The sequence below is a fragment of the Rhinoraja longicauda genome, chromosome 13, assembly GCF_053455715.1.
Source record: "Rhinoraja longicauda isolate Sanriku21f chromosome 13, sRhiLon1.1, whole genome shotgun sequence".
NCBI classification, from domain to species: domain Eukaryota; kingdom Metazoa; phylum Chordata; class Chondrichthyes; order Rajiformes; family Arhynchobatidae; genus Rhinoraja; species Rhinoraja longicauda.
Window position 1 is genome coordinate 51469689 of NC_135965.1, and position 19577 is coordinate 51489265.

General features: G+C 38.7%; 1 protein-coding gene across 10 annotated transcripts in view; it reads right to left on the minus strand.

The window, feature by feature from the left end:
- Positions 1-19577, minus strand: part of nlgn1 (neuroligin 1) — a 410233-nt gene that overhangs the window by 289963 nt on the left and 100693 nt on the right. For 7 of the 10 annotated variants that reach the window (XM_078410944.1, XM_078410943.1, XM_078410950.1 and 4 more), the window contains 2 exons: positions 14812-14871; positions 9588-9737 (listed from right to left, as the gene is read on the minus strand). In XM_078410944.1, coding sequence (XP_078267070.1) covers positions 9588-9737; positions 14812-14871 — 210 coding nt within the window. The remainder of the gene's footprint in view (positions 1-9587; positions 9738-14811; positions 14872-19577) is intronic. The other 3 variants (XM_078410952.1, XM_078410951.1, XM_078410949.1) reach the window with 1 other exon arrangement.

Sequence of the window (19577 nt, forward strand, 5' to 3'; positions counted from 1 at the left end):
AAGAGATCCCCCTCCCCTCCCCCCACTCACCATCAACGACACCATAGCCACATCTGTGGAGTCTTTTAAGTTCCTTGGAACCATCATCTCCAGGGACCTTAAATGGGGGGCCACCATCGACTCCACAGTCACAAAGGCCCAACAGAGGATGTACTTCCTGCGGCAACTGAAGAAACACAATCTGCCACAGGCAATGATGGTCTAATTCTATACTGCTATCAGTGAGTCCGTCCTCACCTTCTCCATCATGGTCTGGTTTGGCTCAGCCACCAAGCATGACATCCGGAGGCTGCAACGGATCGTTCGCACAGCTGAGAAGGTTGTTGGCTGCAACCTTCCCCCCATTGATGAACTGTACACTGCAAGGGCCAGGAAGCGAGCGGGCAAGATAATTTCTGACCCCTCTCACCCTGGCTACAAACTCTTTAAAGCATTTCCCTCTGGAAGTCGACTCCGGACTGTCAAAGCAGCCACAGCCAGACATAAAAACAGCTTGTTTCTATGAGTGATAGTTCTACTCAATAACCAAAGTCTGTAGTCTCTTTTTTGCTCTGGTTTATTTTCACCCACATGTTTAGACCGTAATGTTGTATCCTTATTGTTTTGATGTGGTTACGCTTTATTCTTAATTCTTAACTGTATGTTTGTGTTGTCATTTGTGAGCGTAGCACCAAGCATACTTGGCCAATAAACTTATTCATTCATTTATTTAAAGATTCATGATGTTACACAGATGAATGGGATTATTAAAAAAATGTTGGGAAGAGATTTTAAGAAGATTGAAATGGAGCAGGGGAAAAATTAGGGAATAGATTTTTCGACACCTGATCAGAATCTGCAAAATGGATTGCCCAAATGTAATAGCAATCCTCGCATGTGATTATTATTACACTGAGGTTTAGGTAACATTTTCCCCATTAAAATCAAACACTTGAAACTAGTAAAGAATCAATAAAAGAAGGAGCATTTGGAACGAATGAGCCAAAACAAATTTGTATGAAATAAATTCATGCAGAGAAAAGTGGAGTGAAAAGGATAAAAATACTGATGTTAATTCTCAGCATCATCTGTGCAGAGTTCTATAAACAGAATGCTTTCAACAATCAGATGACTAAAACAGACTGACACCAGCAAAACAAGGCTAGGTTTATTTTACCTTGCAGATTAAAACAGACAAATTAACTGACTAATAAAAGGTTGCTGATCTGAATGTTAAGCAAAAAACAAGCAGCTAGAGGAACTCAGTGGGCCAGGCAGCATCTGTGGAAGGAAATGAGTGGTCAATGTTCAAAGTTAAGACAGAAAACAAGAGGGGAGATGGTCAGTATAAAGAGAATTTACGGGGATGGGTGGAAAGAGCTGGATAGTGATAGGCGCAGGCATGTGAGTGAGGTAAAAAAAAAGAGGAAAGGAGCCGAGCACAGCGGGGTTAAAAAAATTGGATAAAAAAAAAAAATTACACACAAAGCTACGTTTCAAGCTTCTTTTAGTGCATTTCAAAGTAAAAACAGACATTACAAAATAATATGAATATGTCACTATAAACTAATAACATTTTGAAGTAAATTCGCACATTAATTGATAATCAGCCCAAAAAGGTGGTAATTGGCTTTTCTGCTGTGTTTTATATTTTAACCCCGTCTTAATTAATTTAGTTATATAATCTTGCATTTAAATTTAATATTTACTCATTACAGTTCCATCACTCATTTTCTGGCACTCTTGGTTCCAGAGCTTTGCTGGTTTATCCAGCCAGCCAAGGAAGTCGGCTATGGGAATAGATTTGCTGGCTCCAGCTGGGCTGGAGTTCCAGAACCCCGGCCGCAGGTTGCAAATTCAACCCACTGATCGGCCATGGAAGTCCCGATGAGGTCGAGATTGACTGCCTTGTCCAGCCACATTTTCGGGGAGACTTCCAGGGCGTGGGGGATTTCTCGCGGAACCCCTAGCGACCTATTGCGGAACTCTGGTGTTCATTACAAATCTATACAACGTTTCATTTCTTTTTTTTTTCGATCCGATTTCTTCACTGGTAAACGCAATTTTGGCAAAGTGAAAAACGCAGAAATCATGCAAAAAGCGCGGAAAATGGATTTTAAAAACGCGGAAATTCACGGAAACGTGGAAAATTCACATGCCTGTAGACAGATCCAGGTGAGGAGGAAATCTGAATGTTAACTCAATTTGTCTCTCCACAGCCATTGTCTGAATAAATGTGCACGTTTTCAGTTTTCAATTAGGGTATTTCACTTCTGTTCGCATTTCCTTTCTCAATGGCATAGAATTTTCATCTTTTATCTTTCAATTAATGTCTGCATTTATGGATAATCTCTAACACTCTTGAGAATGAGCTGGTGGACTGTATTCTTGAATTGCTGCAATATATATGATGAGGATATTCACAAAAGCATTGTTAAATAAAGAATTTCAGGACATTGTTTCCAACAGTGATGAATACATGGCCAAATGTTTCCAAGTCAAGATTAATGTGTGTTTATGGGGAACCTATAAACTGCTGGAGGAACTCAGTGGGCCAGGATTTAAATAAATCTCCCCTTCTTGCACCGAGGGCACCTGTTGCCCTCTGTGCAAGACGTTATTGACTGTTGTTGAGAAATTGAGTTACTGCAATGTGGCTGAGGTGATGCACACTGCAGCAAAGTCCAAAAGGTGGAAGAGATTGTAACTTTATGATGGCAGATAGGATGTCAATCAAGTGCACTGTTTAGCCCTGAATGATGCCATTAGCTCATCCTTTCAATCATGTTCCCTGGGACTCAGATCAATTGGTAGTAGAGTCAGCATGACACTGTTGGAGATGTTCAATAAAACTTCAAAAGTGCTTCTTTAAAAAATTATCATCATTGAAAGAGGGGTTTGTTATCAACAGGGGATTTCCTTGCATCTGTTTGACCTGAATCAATGTACTGTTGCTTGACTTAACAAATGATTTTAGTATGTCCCCAGCTGTTATGGAGAGCATTTCATGAGGCAACTAGACTGGGTTATCTAGATTATCTTTGTTATCTAAACTGTTGCCCTAGTGGACGTTGGGTGGTAATTTGATTTTTTTCCCATAACTGATAAAACTGAGTTATTAACAACTCAGGACGAAATTGCAGAAACAGAATTTCTCTGAATATCAATTACATTGTCTTTTCTCTGAGCTCTAGAGGCCAAAAGCAGCATTTCAGTTAGAAAGATTAGCTATCAGTGTGAAGCTAAATAAAAATAAAATGGGATTCCAAAATTTGACACACACAGCAGACAAATTAGATTGCAAAAAATGATACAAAGTGCTGGAGGAATTCAGTGGATCAGGCAAATTGGGTTATAATATTCCCATAGTTTTATTCCGTCCCTAACAGCAGAAAATCCTCTAATATATTGAAAAGTAATCAAAACTCAAAAATAAAAACTCTTAAGTATTTAAATCAGTTCCATTGCAGATTCAAATCAAGAAGTCAAGACATAGTCTTAAATAGAAGACCAGTTATTGTTTGCAAAAGAATTTGCAGTAAGATGCCCAGATATTCCTCTGCAATTAAAGGCATGTGACGATACGATACGATAGAACTTGATTTATCCCAGGAGGGAAATTGATCTGTCACAAAACACAAATACATGAAACATGAAATTAAAGTGACGAGTGGAAAGGCTTGGGGAATGTGCAAAGATTGGGGAGGGGGGTGGGGGAGTCAGTCTCTACCTCACGACAGAAGTTTGATAGCCACCGGGAAGAAGGATATCCAGTGGTGTTCTGACCTGCATTTTGGTGGAACCTGTCTGTTGCTGAAGGTACTCCTCAGGTTGACCAGTGTGTCATGGAAGGGGTGAGTTGTATTGTCCAAGATGCTCCGCAGTTTGAGGAGCATCCTCCCCTCCAACACCACCTCCTATGAATCCAACTCCACCCCCAGGATGGAGCCAGCCTTCCTGATGAGTTTGTTGATCCTATTGGCATCCACAGCCTTCACCCTGCTGCCCCAGCACACGACAGTGAAAAAGATGGCACTGGCTACTACTGATTGGTAGAACATCTGCAGCATCTTACTGCAGACCTTGAAGGAGCGGAGCCTTCTCAAAAAGTATAGCCGGCTCTGTTGCTTCTTGTACAGGGCCTCAGCGTTCCTGGACCAGTCCAGTTTACTGTCCAGGCACACTTCAAGGTATTTGTACTCCCTGGTAAACTACACATCCACACCATTGATGGAGACAGGGGACAGGAGAGTTCCTCTCCTCCTAAAGTCCACCACCAACTCCCTAGTCTTGTCAGTGTTGAGCTGCAGGTGATTCAGCCCACACCACTCAACAAAGTCATTGACTACACCTCTGTATTCAGCTTCCCTCCCCGCACTCATGTAAATGAGCTAAATATTGCAATATGAACAGATTAATTGTTTTTCCACTACTTATTGTATTATTAATTTGAACATTTTGTTGTTCTAATAGGCTCATGTTTTCTATGCTGTTGCTGGTTAGAATATTTGAAACAATTGGTCTGTATAAAACTGAATTTTCATAAGATGATAGATGGTATCATTGATGTAGTCAGCTGGAATCTCACCAATGCACAATGTTCAAATCAACCATTAAAAAGCATTATATTGAAAGCACTTTTTATAACATATAATAGAGAAATATAGGTGTAGAAATGTTTTATGCTTTACCTTTAGTGCAGTTACTTGGTATCACTAGAAAACATAACTCTTTAAACCAGTAACTCTCAATAAGAGGAGGTCTTGCAATGCCACTTCACTAAACTTCTTCCCACTACACATCAAACAAATGTATTTGATAAAGTGGCAGCCTTTCAGAGGATAATGGCCTTTTAAAAGTTCCCTATAAAATGCAGACATGTGGATTTTTTGCTAAAAACAGCAACCTGTTCTACTGAAGTTCTTAAGAGATCGCCAGCAATCAATAGTTTCCACAGATATCAATTTAATCCATGCACCTAAGTTTCTTTAAGTTTTATTGCATCTCCTTTTTTGTAATCAGAATACTGTAATTTTGTTTTTTTCTGATGTTGTAATCAGTATTTCAGGTGGCCCTATACTCATATATAAAATGCCCACACAGAAATGCGAATAATTCTTTCCATGGGTTCTGAAATAGGGTCAAAAGAAACGAGCATGGCCAAAGACTGATAATCAAAGACAATAGCATGCTGCCTGAGATCTCAGGCACATTCAGACTCTGAAACAGTTCCATCTGAAAAATGCTTACGCAAGCATCACTTTAACTCAGAGGATGCTAAATTGGAGCCAAAACTGTTTCTAAATAATAACTAACTATTAAAAAAATACTTGAGAAATGTATTATTTAAGCACAATGAAAATATAATCACTATAATAATTATTATTATCTTTGAAGAAGCAGTAATGGGTGGAGAAAATATTTTCGGTCTCAGACATCTGGAAGTTCTGTACCTCCTACTTATAATTACATAACTGTTCATTTAAATCAAATCACATCAAGCTGTAAGACTGGAAGTGAAAATACCAGCCTGAGGTCCTTAAATTTAAATCCCAGCCTTAGTGATTGATTTGGACTTGTAGAAAAAGGGTAATTTGCTTAGTTATTGACTAAGCTAACAATTGGATTAAAGAGAGGAGTGCGGTAATAGAGATTAAATAAAAACAAACAAACAGGGAACTATATTTGCCTTTTTACCTTCCTCGCGAATTTACAGGGGTTATAGTAACAGCAGTCTACATCCCACCGAATGCTAACGCTAGCACAGCTTTAGGCTACCTGCTCGGTGCAATAAACTCACAACAGAGCACATATCCAGAAGCAGCCCACATCATAGCCGGGGACTTCAACCATGCAGACCTAAAGTCAGTTCTCCCGAAACTTGAACAACACATAAGATGTGCTACCAGGGGGAAAAACACACTAGACAAGGTTTACTCAAATATTAAGAAGGGTTTCAGGTCAGCACCACTACCACACCTGGGGCAGTCAGATCACCTGTCCATATTCCTAACTCCAGCATACACCCCACTCAGGAGGAAAGCTCCAGTCACCATAAAGACTGTTAAGACATGGCCTGAAGGAGCTTCCTCGCAGCTGCAGGATTGCTTCGAAAGGACCAACTGGGATATTTTTGAGGATCAGGACTTGGAGGAGTACACATCAACTGTACTTTGCTACATCCAAAACTGTGTTGACAATGTCACCGTCGACAAACGCATCCGGTTGTATCCCAATCAAAAACCCTGGATGACAAAGGATGTCAGGTCTCTCCTCAAGGACCGTAACACCGCCTTCAGGTCTAGTGATAGAGCTCTATACAGTGCTGCTAGAACCAACCTGAAGAGAGGCATCAAGGATGCCAAAGCGTCCTACAAGAGGAAGATTGAGGACCACTTTTCCAACAATGACCCACGGCGGGTATGGCAAGGCATCCAGCACATCACCAACTACAAGACCAGCAACCGCACGACTGCCGACGGCGACGCCTCGCTGGCTGAGGAACTTAACTGTTTCTTTGCTCGTTTCGAGGTGAAAGCTACAGTGGCAGATATTACACCCTCTCCAGCACCTGACAGCAACACCTTCACTGTGCAGGAGTATGATGTTAAGCGCGTGCTCAGAGCAGTGAATCCCAGGAAAGCTGCAGGCCCCGATGGTGTGACGGGCAGAGTGCTGAGGGAATGTGCAGACCAATTATCTGAGGTCTTCACAAAAATCTTCAACCTGTCCCTTTTAAAATCCACCATCCCTCCCTGCCTGAAGTCCGCCATAATCATCCCACTGCCGAAAAAGTCTGTCATCAGCGGTCTTAACGACTACCGTCCGGTAGCACTCACACCGGTCATCACAAAGTGCTTCGAGAGACTGGTCCTGCAGCACATCAAAGCCAGCCTCCCACCCACCTTCGACCCACACCAGTTTGCCTACAGAGCAAATAGGTCTACAGGGGATGCCATCGACACTGCTCTTCACACTGCACTGACCCACCTTGAACACCAGGGGAGCTATGTGAGGATGCTCTTCCTCGACTTCAGCTCTGCCTTTAACACGGTCATCCCGAGCAGACTGGTCACCAAACTTTCCGACCTTGGATTTTCCCAAACCATCTGCCAATGGATCAAGGACTTCCTGACCAACCGCCCCCAGACCGTCAAAATAGGCCCTCACCTCTCCTCCACCATTACACTGAGCACCGGCTCACCACAGGGCTGTGTGTTGAGCCCCATCCTTTACTCCCTCTACACTCACGACTGCGCCCCCACCCATCCCACCAACACCATCATCAAGTTCGCGGATGACACGACTGTGGTTGGACTCATCTCAGAAGGAGATGAGACAGCCTATAGGGATGAAATCCAAAGGCTGGCAGCATGGTGTTCACTGAACAATCTGGTCCTGAACTCCTCCAAAACAAAGGAACTTATAATTGACTTTAGAAAAACCAGTGGAGATTACGACCCACTCTACATCAATGGGGTCTGTGTGGAAAGGGTACCAGCTTTCAGGTTCCTGGGTACGCACATCGCAGAGGATCTTACCTGGTCTACCAACACCATCACCACAGTAAAGAAGGCACAGCAGAGACTCCACTTCCTGAGGATCCTCAGGAAAACCAACCTGCAGGAGAAGCTCATGTTGTCCTTCTATCGCTGCTCCATCGAGAGTGTGCTGGCATACTGTATAACCACATGGTATGCCAGCTGCTCAGAAAAGGACAGGAAGGCCCTTCAGAGGGTCATCACGACGGCCCAGAAGATCATCGGCTGCTCACTGCCCTCCCTGGAGCACCTGTTCAGCCTACGCTGCCTCAGTAGAGCAGGCAAAATAATAAAAGATCCATCCCACCCCGGCCACCGTCTGTTTGTTCATCTGCCCTCTGGTCGACGTTTCAGGTCGATCAAATCCCGAACAAACAGACTTAAGAACAGTTTTTACCCCAGGGCCATACGAGAACTGAACACTACCTTTGCACTAGGCAACACCGTTAAAAAATCTTGTACATAATATAATTGTATTTAATTGTATTTATGTATTTATTTGGTTTTGCATTTATTGCATATATGTTTGTACGCACCGTCAGGATTGGCTATTTTTTTAATTTCGTTGTACTCGTTGCAATGACAATAAATGAATATTATTATTATTATTATTATTGTTCTGGAACAACAGTCCCAACTGAATATGGAATAGTTTAGAACTCGGGGACGATAATAACAAAAGCAAATTGGTAAATTGAGATTCTATTCAACATATTGGAAATTTAATTTCCTATAGACAACTGGTGTGATAAATCTAGATAACAGTATTAGGATGGAAAAATACCATCAATCTTTCTCAGAATCTTTCTCAGAATCAGTTACGACTTGATTTTTCATATTCTATTATAATAATCTGCTTTGTTTCAGGGATAATAAAATGTAAAATAGTAGATAAATTATTTTTCAAAAAGGCAAATACAGATGAAAACCAAAACGATTCTAAAAAATTCTTCACGTTGAAACTGCTACCATAGATATCGCTCTTTAAAACTAAAATTATGGCCGTTGTTTCTTTAACATGGAGATAACAAAGTCAAATATTTATAACTGTTCACTTTCCGGAGATTAAAACCAAATATTCATGCAGAACCTCACCTCACCTTCCTTTAGCTAATTCAATCATTTAATGTCACTTTTTTTAAATTCCAAAATATTGCAATCACATTCCAATTGTTAAATATCAGTGCAGCAAATATAATCTACATTACAAAATGAAGCACTTAACTAAACCCTGCACAATTAACATTATGTTACATAATATACAGGCGGTTGATTTCAAAGGTCAATGTACAAGAGTTGAAAAATTATTTACAATCAGGATTCCTCTTTAAGTGAGAGAACATGCAGATATAATTCATATAATTTATATTCAAATTAATACCAGGTTTAAACAAATAATAAATGCTTGTTACTCAAGTACAGAAATGGATCACATATAACCATTTTTATAACTGCAGGCCCATGGATTAAATATTGAAGTATATTTTAAAGTTGTACTTATGCTACCAATAAACATTTTGGTCTCGAAGGTTAAATAAGGGCACATATAATGCAAGTTCTACATACATCACTATGACAACATGCCTGAACATTTTGGAATGGACTATAGTCCCTTGGAAATACCAAGTTGCCTATTTATTGCCATTCAGAACTTCAATGATAAGTCAGCAAGAATTGTGTCAACTTCTAAGCCAAATTCTTTCAACATTTACATTTCAAGAACCAACTATTTCACTTGAGAGGAACAGTTACAATCGTTAGTAAGACAACATCAACCCACCTTAGAAACTTAGATTTCAGAGGAAAGGGGAAAGTGCTTGAATGCATTGTTCGACTAATTACATTTGATTATCTCTTATTTTTGTAAATTATTCTTAACTTCAATACTATAATATTGCTGTTGATCTTGTTAAAATTCCATGCATTTTATCCAGTCCCATATTTCATCAATTTAGTAGGACATTTGAGAAATTGTTTAATCACAGAAACTATCCATACCTCGCAAAGAAAACCTGCTTTTCAATCAAAGCTTTCAACAAATGCAATACAAAAGAAGGATGCACTTACCCAAAACACCAAGCCGATAGTTGAGTGTGATGACAATGACATTGCCATAACTCGCCAGAACACTTCCATCAAATATATTCCCTGTGCCTTCCATGTATGATGCGCCATGGATGAAGACCATAACAGGTTTGGGTCCACTATCACGAATATCTGTAAAATGAGATACATTTTAAATATCTGGAAAGCTACTAATGTTGTAATTATTAAGCTGTGTATCATTTAATAATTAAAAGTTTAAATGACAAATTGAGATTGCAGCAGATTTGGGTCGAATAATTATCAATCAGGCATTGCAATCAAGCTACTCTTTCTTTAAAAAACTTTGACATAAGAATGTACACTATTTGAAATTTGACTGGATTTGGCCACAGAGAGCTTGTTGAGTGAGTTTGAACAACACTATGTTACTGTGATATTGATGTCTATTTATTGCTATTGGATACAATGGCATTTCTTCAAAAAGTGAAGAAAATGTGAGAGTTAATTTGTCATTGAAAATCAAAAAGAGAATGTTACTTGATCCAGAATGTTAGAATTCAAAGTGACTAATGACAGTGAAGTTAATGGAAACCTTCATCTTCCTGGCAGTCAAACACATCGAAATGGGGGAATATGTTGAAGAAATCAGAAGGAGATGAATGCAATGATTAACCATGTCACTTTATCCATTTAATGAAAGATCGTGATGTTATTTTGACATCTAAAATAACAGTAAGAACTTTTATCCCAGTATACAGATTTTCCAAAAGTGTGACAGGAAGAGGTGGATTCATTTGAAAAATGTCATTTGACACAACACAAATTGAAGAGAGATCAAGAACCAACTAATTGGGTCTGGAGTCTCCTATTTTTCCCCCTTCATGACGTTGAAGAAGAAACTGATTTATTCTACATATGTAATGCAGGATAACATGGCAATTCAAAGCACTTTGTTAGTTGACGTTGAAAGACATAAAAGACTAGAACAAGGTGCATGAATGGGATCCAAGGGGTGGTAAGTACTTCTCTACAACACCTGTGGCATGTGGTTGTTCATAGTTTGTCTTGAAGAGAGCTAGTTTCTCCAGTTGATAATGGGTTTGTGGCACTCTTCCTCCAGACTGATACGCAGAATATATGGTAACTGTGTGAAAGAGTTAAGTTTGTTGATCGCAGAACAATCATTTCTAACCTACTCATCTATTACTGATGGTTTAATTAACATTATTTTGCCTATAAGTATTTAAATTAAGATCTTCAACCTGTAACATTAATGGTACTTTTTCCAAAGATACTGCCTAATGTACAGTGTTTCCAGTATTTTCTGTTTTATTTCATATAAATGACATTTTGTCCACAAACCAGTATGGATGATTCCAAATGATTTATCCATAAGAGGCCTTCTACAACAGGCCACCACATATCCATAAGAGGCTTTCTAACTTTATGTTAAAATATAATCCAGATTAACAATCAATTTTATTTTATTTTTCACCAGTGTTATTCTAACAAAATCAAAATAAGATGTTTTAAGGGCCTGTCCCACTTAGGCGATTTTTTAGGCGACTGCCAAAGTCGTAGCAGATCGCTAAAATTTTCTTTTACCCTTCTTTGAAGATTCCTCACGATCATGCCCGCGACACCCAGGCGAACGTTCAGTGACAGCCTAGTCGTCGGCAGTCGCCTTAACATCGCCTAAGTGGGACAGGCCCTTTATTGAACCAATATTGATTATAATTTCTAATATCCATACCTAGGAATACACTTATGCTTTCCTTATAAAAAGAACATCAATCATGTAACATGTTAATTGGTTAGTGAAAAGGTTTTACGATTGAAGTTAGGTATTAAATATAATGTAGATACTCCCCCATATTGTATCTAACAAAATTACACTGGCATACTGTAAATGTCTCTGCATTTGCAATAGATCATCTATGTTGAAGTGCTATCAAAGTAGGCGAAAATCTATGAAATGGGCTGAATGGCTCCCTTCTGTGCTTATTCCTTTCTGTGATGCTATAACAATTATCCAAACAGATAAAAACTGAAAATACGAGAAACACTAGCAGCATTTGTGGAAAGCGAACAGATTTAAGGTTGCAGGTTGAAGAACAGAGGAATGGCAGTCTTGAGTTGGATAAACAAAGGGTGCATACTAGATAGAAGATGGGGTCATAAATTGCACATTCGACAGAGAAAACATTAACAGCATTAGTAAGTGAACTCGCAGATCAACGGGTTATCACCAGGTAAAGAAAAATGGAGTTAATGGCAGCATGAAATTCTGTTTTGGTGGATATGGAAGTCAAAATATTCTGAGTACATTGAAGCTTGTATTAGATTGAGCCATGCCGGCAAATGAGAAAGCAACTGAGAATCAATCCGGCCATAGTGAGGCAACCACTACCGATTTTACAGTGTGGCAAAAGGGCAATAGAGGGTGGTTTGATGATTATCTTGGAAAAGAGACAGAGATGGAAGAAAGCACCTATATGATTCCGTGAGTGCAGCATTTGCAAGAGATTAACACCTCTAAGTTGTCAACATGTCTTTATTCCACCTGCGATGGCAAGAACAAGCTTATGGCTACGAGCAGAAGCATCAAAAAACATATTTTTGACTTTGCATGATATTGAAGAGCAGAGATATTTGTTCAGATTCAGATTGCTTTTTTTGTTGTATACACCAGGGTGGAATTATATTCCTTCTTCATGTACAGCTCAGAGTATAGCAGTTAATATAATAGAGTAATGACAAATACAATAAATACCATGAGTGCATTGTGAAGGGACCATATTATGTTGCTGATGATATGGATGCTAAGGAACCTGAAGCTCTCAACCATCTCTGTGTTCACTGCTTGCTGCTTTATGTTAACTACTAACTGGTGTTAAGGGCTATGTTATTGTCCTGACACCATAACAATGGGTTCTCCATCTCCATATCTTTCTTGTACTTTGTCTCAACATTGTTGTAGATCTGGCTGATAACAATGTTATCATTAGTGAATTTAAAGAGTTGGTGTTGTACTTAGCTACACAGTCATGGGTGTATAGAGAGTACAGCAAGGGACTAATAGGCACATTTGTTGAGGGTCAGGGTTGAGTAAATATTATGACCAATTCTAACCAACTGAGGTCTTCCGTTCAAGAAGTCCAGAAACCCGTTGCAGACGGAGGCCCAAGGCTAACGTCCAAACATTTAGCGATGAGATTATTCAGTATCATAGTGTTGAAGACTGAATTGCAGTCATGTGCATAACACCATGACATAGGTGTTCTTATTGTCAAGGTGATCCAGTGCTGAATGTAGTGCAAGAAGCATAGTGTATTCTGAAGACCCATTTTTCCTGTATCTGAATTGCAAGGAGTCTAGAATGTCTGGAAAACTAGTGCAAAGGTGAACCTTTTACAATCTTTCAAAGCACTGCTTTATGGTCAATGTTAGAGTTGGTAGGCAGTAATCATTACAAAGATCACTTTATTATTCTTGGGAACTTGAATGATGACAGTTTCTTGAAGCAGATGGGGAGAGAACCCTATTGAGATGAGAGGTTGAAGATGTTGGTGAAGACTGTGGCCAGCTGATTGGCCTACAGTTTCAGAACCCATTCCCAGATGCCAACCCTTCTGTCCACTTCCCAACAGTTAGCCCTCGATGGAACTTTGTGTGCCTGTTCAAAACGGGCATAAAAAGCATTAAGCTCATCCGGTAGAGATGTATATTTGCCAGAAATCACCCCGATTTCGGCTTGTAGCCCTTTATGGTACAGTTCTACAGTTGCCTGGCATCCACTTGATCAAATTGAGCCTCCATCTTGTTTTGGAAGTCACTCTTGGCAAGCTTAAGAGCCTTGGGGAATTCATACTTGGCCTTTCTTGTACATTGCAGGATCATTCTCCTTGAAAGCCTTGGATCTGGACTTTAGCAAAATGTGAATTTCCATGTTTATCCAAGATTTCTGATTGGAATAGATTCTAATTACATAGGTCGGAATGCACTGTGTTTTGATATTAAACAAGTATCTGATAACTTACTTCCAAGTTTTGACCAGAGGATGTGTGTAGTAAAGACAGAAGGAAGATCACAAACGGAATTCAGTGATGATTATATAAACATATAAGCAAAGAGAAAAGCCTTGGAGGCAGTGTAGTGACTGCACTGCAACAATTAGGCGTGAATCGGGAAGTAGCAAGAACTTGAGAAGCTGTATAGTAAAAAATTATAGGCGGATATCGTTGGCAAGGAAGTCAAAGATAAGTGAAAGTTCGAGAAGTGGCACAAATAAGCAAGGACAGACCCATAATCCTTTATCCTATATTGGTTCGTGTTTAACCTGGTTCATGTTTAAGACTTGCCAATATTATTCTTTGCTTTTGAAAGCCAGATTATATTTAAACAGGTGTGATAACTTCATGACTGATCAAGTGACTAGCCATTTAAGCACAAGCACTGACATTGACTTGGTGGTGATCAACCCACCAGCATCATAAAAAATATCATCAGATGTATCTATAAAACCTATGTGATTTATACCTGTTGAATCTGACAATTCAAATTTGCTCTGTAAGGCTGTGATACAGCACTATTATGAGTCAGAGTTACAACAAAACTTAAATTTATGTAGATAGGAGCTGTAGCAAAAAAAATGATGTAACAGGTGTTATACGGCTTCATAGTGTTGATTAGAAATTTGTCCCTGTCCAAATCCATGCCCTCACCAACTACCTGTTATATGTGGAGATTTTTGCTTGAGAAGCAGTTAAATTTGAATCTATTAGGATTTTATGAGCAATGTTTTATATATATTCCAGTCAACAAATATGTTTATATTGCTGTGTCAGAAAAAATAAATACAACCAGCTTTGTTTTAGTATCTGGGGAAAGCAAATAATTATATGGCATGCATTAATGTAAATAGTAGAATAAGAATTCTTTTACTTTTAAAAAAATTGATATCACGCTTTAAACTCCCACATATAAGTCAACAAAATTTTGACCTTAAAATGCATTATTTCAATAATGTTTGGTGGCATCACTGAACCGGTTTCATCGAATATTTTGGAAAAATCATGTTTAAGCATTCAAGTGATAAAATGTCGATAATAATTAAGTCAAAAAGGCTGAATATTAAGTGCTAAAAATCTGCACTTAAAATGGTATAAAAAATATATTTTGGAAGAGAGTAAAAAAAATTAGACAATCATCGTCATGCATATTGGTTTGGCGACAAAAAAAATACCTTCATCTTCTGCGCCATCATTATCACCTAAATCATCAGCCTGTTTCTTTGCAAGGGGACCTAGGATTAAAAATGAAGAAAATGGAGGGAAAAAAAGAGAATTCAAGAACATACACGATTTCAGAAAATCTAGAAAATATCATTTAAAAATATTTCTTGAAAAATTGAAATGTAAGATGTCATATCTTTAAAAAAGTAACTGCACAAAATATTTAAAAATGTATAAAAGATAAAAATTCTTAAAATACATTTCATTTTTAAAATTTATTAAGCTATTGCAAAAGCTTTGTGCAAATTTGTCTAGAAAGAATTCTGAATCAATTACAAAAAAAACCAAAACAATATCTGTATACCCACCATTTCAAGAAAAGATACAAAAAATATTCAGCTCTGTTTAGTAAGAGATCAACCCTTTAGATTGGCAACAATCTCATTCACAATGATTGAATATTTAGAATAGGTTTCATTCAGATGTTGGAGTGCTTTTAAATACCGTTTCAATTCAAATTACAAAATACAAAAACATGGCAAAAGTTGGTAAGAAAAGAATCCAAGGGATTATGGAAAAAAGGGTTTCAAAATAATTGAATTCTGCATTCAGTGAAAGGATAGTATCAAGGGGCATCAATTTTTTTTGAGATAATAATTTACATTTGTTAATCCTAAAATATTGCTTCAATATGGAGACATCACAATATTATAGAGGCATCACAATATTATAGACTTGATATTAATAAAATGCTGGCGATTTTTTTAAATGGACACCTTCTAGGATAGTGATTGGACAGTGAACTGGTTAAAATTGGCAGTGGTATTCTAGATTGGTAAACCTGGCTTAGATCAGTCAACATGTAATATTTACTCAGTAGTAAACTACTGAAATTATTAATTTCCTCCCTTTGTTTCAGTAAGTCATTTTAGATGTTATCTATATGAAAAATATAAGTTGCAGAAAGTTAAACATATGCTTGAAGTTCATTCCTTCCTGTAGAAGAATAGACATTTGTTTTGTTTAGAGGTGAAAGTAAAACATTTATAGACTTTTTTTTATGCTGCAAGAACAGGATAAAGTACGGTACATCACCAGCAAGCATTACACTGTCATGCGAGCTCCAATAGAAACAGTCACTCCGCCGAGAAATACTGTACAATAACACCAAACTTACACAAAATCCTTTCAACAACAGAGAACTGCTCATGCTGGGAAAATGCTAATGATTTCTCCATGCATTGCAAAAAAACAATTAGGAACAATGAACATGATAAGAAAAATTTACACAATACAAATATTAATACTCAGACCATGAATTTAATATTTTCTTTCTGAAGATGTTTTCCGGTGATTTTATAAGTTCCCGAGACTCTCATATATGAACTTTGACTCTAGCATGGTATTTGTAAAAACACACATTACCATTTATTGTACTATGATTTTGAAAATATAACAATTCAAGTGAATAGATAGAGTGAAGAGATAGACACATCAAACTCAAGACTTATCAAATCAAATCAAGCTTTAAAGAGAGGGGCAAAGTTTAGTAGATATGTGGAGCGAGTTGTTTATACAAAGGGTGGTGAGTGCCTGGAACACGCTGCCGAGGTTGAAGCAGAAATGGTAGTGGCATTTAAAATACTTTTGGATAGGTATGTGGATATGCAGGGAATGAAGGGATATGAGTTAAATGCAGGCAGATGAGCGATGGTCTTGGCATTATGTTCGGCAAGGACACTGTGGGCCGAAGGGTTTGTTCTTGTGCTATGTTCTATGTTCAAAGACACATCAAATTTAGGAGATTTAAAAATGCGTGTATAGTTTCTCAAAATGAGATGCCAAAAGCATTATTTTCTGCCAAATCAAAAATACAGGTATTTTGAAGAACACTAAAACTAATAAATTGAAAGATATTTAATATAGAAACTTGGCTGAAAGTGCTTTAAAATAATCACTATATTTGTACGACAAACTCTACCGCTGCGGAACGGTGGCGCAGTGGCGCCGGAGACCCGGGATCGATCCCGACTATGGGTGCAGTCTGTACAGAGTTTGTACGTTCTCCCCGTGACCGCATGGACTTTCTCCGAGATCTTTGGCTTCCTCCCACACTCCAAAGACATACAGGTATGTAGGTTAATAAGCAAGTTCGGTATCTCGACCACGCATGCGCAGGTCATAGGTCACAAGAGCTAAACATTCTCACCGGCTGATAACAGCGGAGAAGAAACGGTTCTTGAATCTGGTGCTAAGTGAGTGCAAGCTTTTATATCCTGTGTCCAAATAGGAAAAAAAAATGATGAGGAAGGAGTGTGATTGTTGCCCTTGTTTTCCAGGCGTCGCGGCGGGGAAGAGGGAGTCCGCTTGCACACCGGCGAGCAAGAATTCCGCTGCAGGCTCTGCGGCAGGTTCATCCCTGTGCGGCCGCTGGTGGATGCGACGGTGTTGCGCCTACTGCGGGGAAGACCTCGCCGCAGAGCCTGCAGCGGAATTCTTGCTCGCCGGTTGGAAGCGCCAGTGTTGTAGCAGTGCCGAGGCTGCATGCCTTGCATTGGAAGGGCCGGTCGCAGGTGTGCCTGTGACAGTCCCTCGCCAAATTTGAGGAGTGCCCGAAGCCCTTTCCGCACACCTCGCATCTGAACAGCAGCACAGGTGGCCCGGCAGCTGGGCGAATGTCCAACCGTACGGCCCGCAACCGTGTGGCTTTTCCCCCATTGCTCTGGACGGCGGACAGGCCAGGCTAAAACTCCAGCGGACTCCCTCTTCCCCGCCGCCACGCCTGGAAAACAAGGGCAACAATCACACTCCTTCCTCAACATCTTTTTTCCTATTTGGACACAAGACATAAATGCTTGCACTCACTTATCACCAGATTCGAGCCGTTTCTTCCCTGCTGTTATCAGCTGGCGAGAATGTTTAGCTCTTGTGACCTATGACCTGCACATGCGCGGTCGAGATACCGAACTCGCTTATTGGCTTTGTGTAAGTTTAAATTGTTCCTAGTTTGTGTAGTATAGTGTTAATGTGCAGGGATCGCTGGTCGGTGCTGACTCGTTCGGCTGAAGGGCCTGTTTCCGCGCTGTATCTCTAAACTAAACTAAGTTACATTTTTATGAAACAAAACGCTGTTCTTTTGTAAATTTCTGTTAATTCATATCTGGCTAAAAAAGCCCATTTTTCTTTCAAGGGCACAATCAGAGTGTTCCCCAGGACATTCCTAAAGTTGTTCAACAACATTTAGACGTTTCCCTGCACTGGAGTAAAAGCGAAAATTCCATCACCATAGTCTTAGAATGCTAAATGTATAAGATGTCACTTCAAATATGCATATGTTCTATTCATTCATAAACGTGTCATATTAAAACTACAGACACATATTTTCAGGGGCATCCTGCATTCATATCTTGAAGAATGTATTTTCAGGTTTCAAAACTCAAAACAACCAATGAACTGAAAAAATAAAACAAATAAAACTAAGCATCACATATGTAAACCAAATTAAGTGCTCAAAAACAAAATATATATTTTATTATTTGTGAACAGGCCACTCTCTTCAATAACCAAAATACTTTCTCTGAATCATTGTGTGAACAAATTCAGGAGAATGTGTGTCCAAGACAGCAAAAACATCAGCAAGAACATTTAATTGTTTTTTCTGTAAGCCATTCACACCAATATGTATGTCAATATATTCCCACATTTGGTAAATAAAGCCTCTTTACTTCATCCAAAAGTACCTGTTGTTAGTTCAACAATTACCGTAATTTTCAAGTAGCTATTTGTGCAAGTGTACATCACAATATTTATAATGAATAAAGTACAAGATACAAAATAAGTTGTCACTGAAATAAGCTAAATTTGTGCTTCTTAATATCAAGGATTCAAACAAAAATCCCAAATTGCTGAAAACAAATAATGGGGTATTTCTTGTATGTTTGGCACAGCTGCTGCTGTTCGAATCACAAACATTCAGCTGTGTATCGTTCAGTAAATTTCGACTTCCAAACTGCCTGACAATAGGACCCCATTTTGGATTGGTGATGCCACTATTTTCAATGGAGGTTCTAGACCTGCAAATTAAAAACCAATGTGGAAGGCTAGTATTATTTTAAAATTTGTTTTATTTTGGTATAACTTTTTAAACAGTTTTTATGTTTTTGTGTGTTTTCAATCAATTGCTTTTTGTAAATATTAATATTTTATAATCATTTCAATTGTAATAGCTAAAAGCTTTGAAATGTCCGTAAAGGTTAGACTTTTAAAATGTTAAAATCCTCAATAGCATTGGTAGAAGACAAAGCTTCATACCCTGCTTTGTCTTAAAAACCTGTAGGATTTTTGGCATGGGGCCTTTGCGCCATACCATCAAAGGAATGGTCAGCATTTGGATATCTCCACCAAATGACCAACTTGCAGATTAACTACACATCTAGACTAGGTAAGAATGGGGATACCAGGATGGCGGGTAGCAACAGTGCAGTGAATCAAATCCAGCACAATCCAATCCAATGAAGCATTATGGATATCGTATTAATGGGAAAGTTATGATTGAAGCCAAGAAAGGTAACAATTAAAATGATTGAATCTCGCTCGTATGGATATTTTTTTCCTGCAGATATTTTGAATGTAATTTCTTCTCTGTAAATGTCTTACTTTTCTTTGGTCTCTTTTTTTCTCTTACTCTCCTACTTAATCTAGTAGGGTTTTTTTGTTTACATCTTCTGAAGGACAATTTGATCCTATTTTTTTTATTGCTCTTCAATTTTTTCCTCAA